At 38.4% G+C, this 9,137-nt stretch overlaps 1 protein-coding gene across 4 annotated transcripts; it reads left to right on the plus strand.

Moving 5' to 3' along the window:
- The first annotated feature begins 261 nt into the window (after positions 1-261).
- On the plus strand, positions 262-8,861 carry LOC124877477. Of its 4 annotated transcripts, none has more exons than XM_047380716.1 (9): positions 262-463; positions 3,461-3,535; positions 3,616-3,678; positions 3,764-4,000; positions 6,068-6,097; positions 6,180-6,263; positions 8,364-8,451; positions 8,525-8,584; positions 8,669-8,861. In XM_047380716.1, exons 2-9 carry the CDS (start codon positions 3,511-3,513, stop codon positions 8,730-8,732), a joined length of 651 nt encoding a protein of 216 aa, XP_047236672.1. In that variant the 5' UTR covers positions 262-463; positions 3,461-3,510; the 3' UTR covers positions 8,733-8,861. The 4 variants fall into 4 exon arrangements, 2 of the variants coding, with proteins under 2 accessions (XP_047236672.1, XP_047236671.1); XM_047380715.1 differs by lacking the exon at positions 262-463 and adding an exon at positions 2,462-3,370; XR_007040539.1 differs by lacking the exons at positions 262-463; positions 8,669-8,861 and adding an exon at positions 2,461-3,370 and having other exon boundaries at positions 7,080-8,451.
- The last annotated feature ends 276 nt before the right edge of the window (positions 8,862-9,137 follow it).

A 9,137-nucleotide genomic window follows, 5' to 3' on the forward strand; every position in this document is an offset into this window, starting at 1 on the left:
CTTGAGGACACCTACACCCAATATTGCATCATCATTTTGAAGTGTTCAATGAAGCTGTTGGAGCTGTTACATGCTGTTTTGCGCGACTTGTTAACACATTTACTGAGGTTTCAGTGGAGCTTTCCATAGCTGGCTTTATTTGGTCAATATCCAATGCTCGACATCAATGAAGTTCTGTTGTGGCCCACAGTGCACATTTTGTAAAATGTTATTAAAATTAATAATCAATTTTTTATATATATATATCTCTTTGCAATGTGTTCTTTACCACCCCACCACTTTAGTTTATATTAGAAAAATCAAAAATACAAAACCTTTTTTTTCCTGGGAGCCTTTGCACAGGGGAGTGTTGTTCTTAACCTGGGCGTGGCTCTCTGCTGACTACAGACAGCATTGGTGACGGAGCTGTGATTCATATGAACAACCTGCTTGACTTCGGAGGCTATCACTCTGGGATACTAAGGTAAGACACCTGGTTTAATATTATACATTACGTTCCAAATTAATATTGACTCCCTGGCTATCATGAACGAAATGAAGTGAGAAACTTGCTCCCGTAATGGGACCTGACAAACCAGTACCCATGCAGAACGACATCACCGGCAAGTGATGATTGGTTTTGGTGGCTGAGCAGGGGGGTAACTACCTATTTTCTGAGAGACATGCAGACACATTACAGGCCCCATCTTTCTCTCCATCCTCATTGTTGAATGACATGACATGTTAATTAGGTTTCAAAAATGCTGCCGTCAAACCACATAAAAAACATGAAACCTTAATTTTAAATGATATGACTAATTGGACGCAGCATCTGATCAGACTTATCAGATGCATCCCACTGTAATGTCATATCCAAGTGAAGACACAAGTGTTGAAAAAGAAAAAAAGAACATTAAGCAGTAATTTGAGTGTTAATAAGAAAAACTATTCTTCCTCCTGGTGGCTCTGGTACAATAAAAAAAAAAAGGGAAAGAGCGACATGTTCTGACATGTTCAACAAGTGTTTCCCCCTCTCCATACTTTGTGATTCCTAAAACAGAGTTTCCAGAACTCTGTTTTAAAACAGAGTTTGTTGAACTAACAAGAAGGATGTTTTATGACTCACTATCTAGCTAAACAAATGATAACTGTCTGAACAACAAAATAACCACAAACAAGTTCCTTTCATTTTTCTTGTCATGATCTGTTATATTGTAAGTACTGATCGGTACACTCTTAAAATAGATGTGTCAGAAACAACACATGATGTGTTCAATTTTAACACGTGCCGAATCAGCTCAGGGACAACACATGACAACAAATGAAAACCATCGTGGGCCCCTACGCGGCCCATATAGTCCATACACATTTTTTACGTCACTGAAGCTGGGGTGCTGTAACACTCATTATCCCTCTGTGGTAGATAACAAGTAGGTTACAACTAACTTTCTCGCTCATGAAAGTGAAACTCATATATTATGTAGATTCATTACACATAAAGTGAAATATTTCAAACCTTTTTTTCTCATAATTCATATTATTATGGATTAAAGATAATGGAAAACCAAAATTCCGTGTGTCACAAAATTAGAATATTGTAAAACAGTTAAAATACATAGAAAGTTGAGTGAAGGGAAAAAGTACGGCAGGAAAAGGTGCACCAGGGATAAATCCATTTAATGATTTGGGGAAACTTCACATGGAGCGGACTGAGGCTGAAGTCAGCGCATAAAGAGCCACTATGCGCAGACAAATCCTAGAGTTGGGCTATAAATGTCTCATTCTAACCCTACCCCTGAACCAGACAACGTCAGAAGCAACCTTGCCTTTGGAGAAAACAAACTGGACTGTTGCTCTGTGGTTCAAAGTCCTCTTTTCAGATGAAAGTAAAGTTTCCATTTCATTTGGAAATCATGGTCCTGGAGTCTGGAGGAAGAGTGGAGAGGCACAGAATTCACATTGCTTAAAGTCCAGTGTGAAGTTTCCACAGCTTTATGGAGATGACGATGTGTTTTTCCAGCAGGCCTCATCACCTGCCACCACTGGCGAAAGGCACCAAAAACTGTCTGAGTCACCATGATATTACTGTGCTTAACTGGCCAGCAAACGTGCCTGACACCAACCCTATAGAGAATCTATGGAGTATTGTAAAGAGGAAGATGAGAGACACCAGAACCAACACTGCAGATGATCTGAAAACTTCTATCAAAGCAACCTGGGCTTCCATGACAACTCAGCAGAACCACAGGCGGATCACCTCCATGCCTCGCCTCTCTGACGCAGTAATTTATGCAAACGGAGCCAAATGAAGTTTTACGTTCAAAAAAATAACATACTTTTCAGAAGCCTGACCTTTTGTTTAGAATGTCCTTTTTTAATTGATCTTATGTAATATAAAACTTTTCTGAGGCAGAATTTTGGGTTTTCATTATCTGTAAACCATAATCATCAAAATTACCAGATAAAATGCTTAAAATATTTTACTCTGTTTAATGAATCTATATAATATTTGAGTTTGTCTTTATGAAATCAGTAAGAAAAAATATAAACATTTATTTTTTTGCTTTATTTATAAAAACAGAGGTTTGCATGTTTTATCTTTTTTAATGTATTTGATTATAATTTTTTTTTATCCAACATCATCCATTTTGTCTTTACAAATATAGGTCATGGTATCATTGGCCAATTAGCATATAATAATGTGGCATTTGCAGTCTGGCCTTTGCTAGCTTTGCCACGTTTTTATTTCTCGTCTGATCGTTTTACTCACATAAACTGTATTTTAATTTGGATAAATTTTCAAAAAAGCCGCTTATCATCTACATCACTGATGTCCTTTCTGAACTTTCTGAATTTGCCGAACTGGCAAATTAAAAGAACTCGGTGGCCACTGCTTAGCAATGAATTAAACATACAATATTTTAATGAAGCAAAGTGAAAGTGAAACATCGGAAAAAGGGTCTCAGACGTTTGCCTGAAAAAAGAAATGTGTACAGTTTCCGTACTTTTTGGGTAGAATATTTTCTATTTGGTGTGGTCCTGAATTATTTATTTTTTTTGTCAATTCCCAGCAATGTGTGCCCAAAGCTGTTTTGGAGAAAAATGTTTCTGGATGTTCATGGCCCTTCTTATTATGATATTAAAATTAAAGCCATAAAAGTCAGGGAGAAAATCTTTTTCAAAAAAATGTAAAAAGAGTCCATTTGCATGAATTTAATTTACTGGTGGGCCAAATTTGTAACATTCTTGAACTGAGGTCAGGAGCCACACAAAATTATTCCAAGGGCCACATATGGCCCCTGGATTAAGCTTTGGACACCCCTAATCTACAAGTTACCCTTGTGGAGTCTTGTGCAGCCTTTGCATCTGCCCTGCATGGATGCTTTACCAAGTAAATTGCCATTTATTACAAAGTCTAAAACACCTTAAAATGTTATAGTGTGTGGTATTCTGTTAATGTAAACCAGAACTCGTCTTTCAGGTGCAGTGGAACAAAATATTTCTCAGGGATCAACTGTGGAGACAGCCAGAATGGAGGCAGCGATTGTCACGCTCGGTAGGCATCTGAGGATTTGTCAACTTCAAACTGCATTCATTGGTCACCTTGATTTTGTATCATATTTTTTGTTTCCATAGTGATGACAAGCATATTCGGGCTGCCTGCTTTTGGACAAAGTCTGGGCCACCCAGTCACTACAGGTTCAGAAATGTCTTTTCTAACAGACTAATCTCATGATAAAACCTCATCATGCTGATGTGAAACGTTTTTTACCTGATGCTACAGGTGCCAGGGGTTCTCTGACACATTTTTACTGCAAGCCTCCAGGATGTGCTGCCAATGTGGCCAGAGTGTTTTGTGATGACAAATACTTTGAGCGTGGCCCACTCCCAGACTGCTCAGGACCTCCACAGCTCTATACAGTGTGCCAGCTGAATGGTCGTGCACTTGTTTCCAGCCCAGCTGGGTCTAGCTGTGAATTTGAGGAAGATGGTGCATACATTCTAACGCAAAGGTGTACAGGTAGTTCTTAATTTAAAGTTAATTGACAGCCTTTTTAAACTTTAGATTATATTTGGAGAGGACATACAAAAACCAAATTTGTAGGGCAAAATTATTCATACTTAATTAACTCTGTTCCATTTTGCCATTTTACACCCACAGACCTCACTGTATTTTTCAGGTTCATGGTATTTTCTGTTGTACTCCAAAACAAAGCAGTTCATTATGGCAAGGCCGAATGAAAATAATCACAAATGAAAATCTTAAAAGTGCCCTTCTGAGTCAATACTTTATAGTCCCAAGTTTGCAGTAATTACTGCTGTGAGTCTTTTGGTATGTCTCTGCCAGAGTTGCACATCTACAGTCTGAATTTCTTGCCTGATCCTCTTTGGAAAATAACTCAAGCTCCTTTAGGTTGGACAAAGAGGAACCTTTCACAATGATTTTCATGTGTTGCTACAGATAGTCATTCGGCTTGTGGGTCTGGAATTTGAATGGGCCATTCTGAACACCTGAATATTCTTCGAGATGAAACCATTCCACTGTAGCTCTTGCTTTATGTTTAGGGTTGTTGTCCTGCTGGAAGATGAATCCTTGCCCCAGTCTCAGGGTTTTTACAGCTTCTAACAGGTTTTCTTCTTGGATTGTCCTGTATTTACCTCCATCCAACCTCCCATCATGTGTCACCAGCTTCCCTGTCCCTACTGAAGAAAATACACCCACAGCACTGAAGTTTGTGTTTGTAGCGTCAAAGAATGTGGAAAAGTACTTTTGCAGAGCACTGTATGTCAAGCAGCAATAAGGTTTATACACTGGGTGGGAAGCCAGTTTGCCATTGTTAGTCTCTGGATTTTTGCTTTAGATGTTTCCTTTTATTAAACGACATTTATAGTTGATATACATGTCAAATTAGAATATGCATTCCAACAAGCCACATTTGTCAGATTAAAAGTACTTTTTGAAAATAACCTTTAAGCAGGTATTAAACATTCTTTTCATTAAGGCCACATTTTGGTGTCTAAATGTTTTCACTGGTCTGGTTTAATTTTCCAGTCTTAAATGTGGTGTTTTTATTAGCTGTAAGCAGAAAACTATCATGACTAACAGAAAATAAAGGCTTGAAAATATCAGTAAATTAAAAATGTCCCTCCAGTGAAAAATTGTTGAAATTGAACTGAAATATATTAGCCAAGATGTATAGCCCTAGAATTGAAATAATTTTCCTAAAGCTTTTCTCTTGGCCTCACTGATAGCGCTATAGAAGTTTATACACAGTGCGTATTGTTCATTGAAAACTGTTACGACCCCAGGCCTAGGGGATCAAGGGGTGGCAACATAAAAATGTGTCCAGAGAAAAAAAACAAATGAAAAGGGGTGGAGTTTAAAAAGATTTATTACAAAGAAAAGGGTTCCACATTCAAAACAGCAAATACTTTACCCAATTCATAATCAAACGTGGGCTAACATAAACTAGAGGAGGACAAATCCAACCTCAGCAATTAAAAGATCAAATCAAAACAAGAAAAAAAAAACAAGTTAACCTAACCAAACTCAAAACACTCCAAGACAAAGGGACTTAAAAAAAAAGGGGAGGTGACACTTCCCAAACACACACTGCTAGGTTGAACTATTAGAAACAAACCAAGTCCAAAACCAAACTGCTAAGCAGTGCAAGGTGGGTCAACAGTACAAAATGCTATAAAGCTACCAAAACAACCTTCAAAAGTCTTTACACAAAGCAGAGTGGGGGTCAGCTGCACAAAGCATCTTCCAAAAGCTGCCCCATTGGAAGAATGACTCCAGGAGCCTTTTATAGGGTCCAGGTGGGCCTCATCATCCACTGATTGGCTTAGTCAACTCCTGCTTGGTCCAATGGAGTTGCCTCTCTGCAGCCACCAGATAGCCAATCAGATGAGTGTGCTCCCACATCTGAATCTGAATAAAAACAAACAGACTGCAAAACCTTTAAAGGCCAAGGGCCGTAATAAATACTAATGGAGGTGGGTAAGTTTAATATATTTTGATGTACAGGATCTGATTCTAATAATCAAGTAACACTTTCTCATGTTTTTTTTCCCTTTCTACAAGACATCGACCCCATCTGCCTTTGGATTCATGGTAAGTATTGATTGAGGATACACTTCTTCAACTTTTATTGTTTGCTCTGGACATTCCCTAGAGTTTTTATCTAATGTTTCAGCTACCTCTCCATCACCAACCCATTCAAACAATGGGGAGAAAGCGGCGGGTGTCAGTCCAGGATACACTGCTATAGCAGCTACCTGTGAGTTAAAATCTTCAACTAGCTGTGATACTTTACAAGCACCTGTATCTTTGAAGGAAGCTGAGCTATTTTATCATTAGCAAAAAGATTTAATCACGCTTTACTGGACGCTTACAGAATCCATTCTCACCTTCAGTATCACATCTTGGTACAACTTCATCACTACCAAACAGAAAATAAAATTCTGCAACATAACGAATCAAGCTACCAAAATAATTGGTTCGTCACAGATTTCATTTTCCCATCTGTATGAGCACTCTGGGATCAGGAAAGCCATCCTGATCCCAGAGGAACCCTCTCATCCCCATCATTACTCATTCAGTCTCCTCCCATCAGGCAGGAGATACTAAATCCCATTGGCCAGAAAAGCAATATATGAAAAATCATCAATTCCAACCGCAATTAGCCCTAAAGAGCAAAGGGATTTCAATAACCCGTTAATGACTTTTATTTTTAATCATGTGCGTATTCTGTGTTCGTCTTGGTGTATTTTTTTGTATTGTGACTATCTTTTTTTTTTTTGTATTTGTATTCTATTCTATATTTTACTCTATTCTTTGTGCTTATAAGAGAATACAACTGTCTAATACAAAGTGCTTACATTATCGGTTGAAGAGCACGATCTGCTATTTTCACTCAGATATTTTAGTTTTTTCTCAAATTTGTGTCATTACATTAAACAAATCTTGCTTGCTTGCAAATATGCCCTCCTTTACTTCCAAACTATGTTTCTGCGTTCAGATTTAATACTTAATGCATAAATATTCTCTCCTCCTACTTGTATCCTTCTCCACCTCCAACTCTTTGACTGCACAGGTTTCACCTGCTCAATCAGCTCTGCTGTAGATTCTGTCTGCTGGCCCAACAGGCAACTCTGTCTAGTGACCTTTCCAGCCAAATGAATACAGTGTGTGACTGCAACATCCTTCCCTCTTTGGGGTGGGCTTGAGTACAGTTCACTGCTAATGATGGCAAACGGATTCGACTGCTTCCTACTGAGAACTGACGACAGTTATACTTATTGTGCCCATAAGGAAAACTATTTCTGATAAGTATGTTTGGTTAAAAACTTGCGTATGAATGCTGCTTTCGCTGAAATAGCAGAAATATTTGTTCTGTTTGTTAGCGCCTATAGAGGAGGTGACTGCTTGAAGGTAAAATATAGAAGGATAAGGTCCAAAAATGTGTCAGAACCTGGAAGTTGTAAGTTAGCCAAAATGTCTGTTTCAACTCTAAACAAGAAAATGCTTTTACAAGTAGATCATGTGGTACTGACGAAGACTTTAATTTGTGATTTTCATCATGCACTTAGTACAAAAGCAGGTCAGGGTCAAGCAAGGGGTTGGTCCCTTCTTTTTGTTTTGGTCTGCAATCCAGTTTTTGTGTATTGATCAGTATGTTAAAAAGCAAGACTAGAGGAAGAGTTAGTATTTAATAGATGGTAAAATATACGTAAACATTATTTATATTCAGATGACTTATCAATATAAGTTTCACCCAGATAACGTTTAGGTACTAAAACCTTAAAATCTAACTACCAATAACCTATCCATTGGGCTGATTACATTACTGAATAACAACAAACATGCTTTACAAACTGTCTGTGATACATGAACAGGTATGAACCTGTTTCAACCCCAAAGCTGAGCTGACCCTTTAAATAACATAAAACCTTAGAATAATCAATAGATGGCACTGTTGCTTTGCAAATAACTTTGGTTGTATTACCTGGTCTTCTGTACTTATATTGATTTAAAGCGGCATTGAGAAGGTTAAGAAAGTCGAGCTTCCTTCCACTCTCCAGAAATATGCATGTTGGGTTAATTTGTTTCTCACATTTTCCCTCAGGAATGTTCTGTGATAGACTGGGGACTTGTGCAGGGTATACTCGTCCCTTGCCAAGTGACTTGGATGGGTGTTAAATTTAGAAAGTTTGGCTTTTTGCTGCTAACCTATGTTGTTTGCTGTTATCTGTCCACTTGCATCACTGAGGGCCAAAACCTCCTTACAAACGCTGACTGTGACGTGAGATCTGAAGTTTTGTTTATTCTATTTGTAAATGGTGCATGTGTCCTCAATATTAATCCTTTCATTCCACAGTTGGTGTTGTTGCACTTCTAGGAGCCATTGGTGTACTAGTCTACTGTTCTAATAGACGCAGTCGAAGGCTAAACCAGGAGCAAAACAGGTATTACACTATGAGACCATGTTAATGTGGTAACCAAATGTGATATATTGATGTTAATACAAACTCGTTTCAGTGACCCTGATGTGGATGAACATCTAACAGACATCCAGCCCTCTGGAGACACAACTGAGAGGTCAGTGAAAAATGCCATTTATCTAAAAAATATATTAAATTGATGGAAATATTATTGTTTAGAGGTCATGTTTCACATGTTTAGGGACACTGAAGTTGTTGTTCAAGTGGACGTTGATGCCATACTTCAACGAGGACATGGAGCTTAACTTCTCTTCAGTTTATTCATATGATCTCTTCCTAATGAGACAAAAACACACTGGACCATTGTTACACAGCTTTAAAGGACTCATATCATGCTGTTACCAGGGCTGCTCTGGGTTTTTCGGATCATTATCTAATCCACTTCATCCCAACCTACAGACAGAGACTAAGAGCTTCCAAACCCAAGGTTCACACTGTTAAGAAGTGGACTGAGGAATCAAAGCAGACGCTACAGGCCTGCTTTGAATGCACAGACTGGACTGTTTTTGAAACTTCAGCCACTGACTTAAACCAACTAACTGATGTGGTGACATCATACATCAGTTTCTGTGAGGACATGTGTGTGCAGACCAAGACCTTCTGCACCTTTGGGAATAACAAGCCATGGTTTACTCCACACCTCAGGAATC

The sequence above is a fragment of the Girardinichthys multiradiatus genome, chromosome 12 (assembly GCF_021462225.1).
Source record: "Girardinichthys multiradiatus isolate DD_20200921_A chromosome 12, DD_fGirMul_XY1, whole genome shotgun sequence".
In the NCBI taxonomy this organism is placed as follows: domain Eukaryota; kingdom Metazoa; phylum Chordata; class Actinopteri; order Cyprinodontiformes; family Goodeidae; genus Girardinichthys; species Girardinichthys multiradiatus.

Excerpts from the sequence above, each read along its gene's own strand:
- LOC124877477 (XM_047380715.1), top strand. Across the intron at positions 3,536-3,615 it reads GGCAGCGATTGTCACGCTCG|TGATGACAAGCATATTCGGG; the intron begins GTAGGCATCTGA and ends TTGTTTCCATAG. Across the intron at positions 3,679-3,763 it reads GGGCCACCCAGTCACTACAG|GTGCCAGGGGTTCTCTGACA; the intron begins GTTCAGAAATGT and ends CTGATGCTACAG.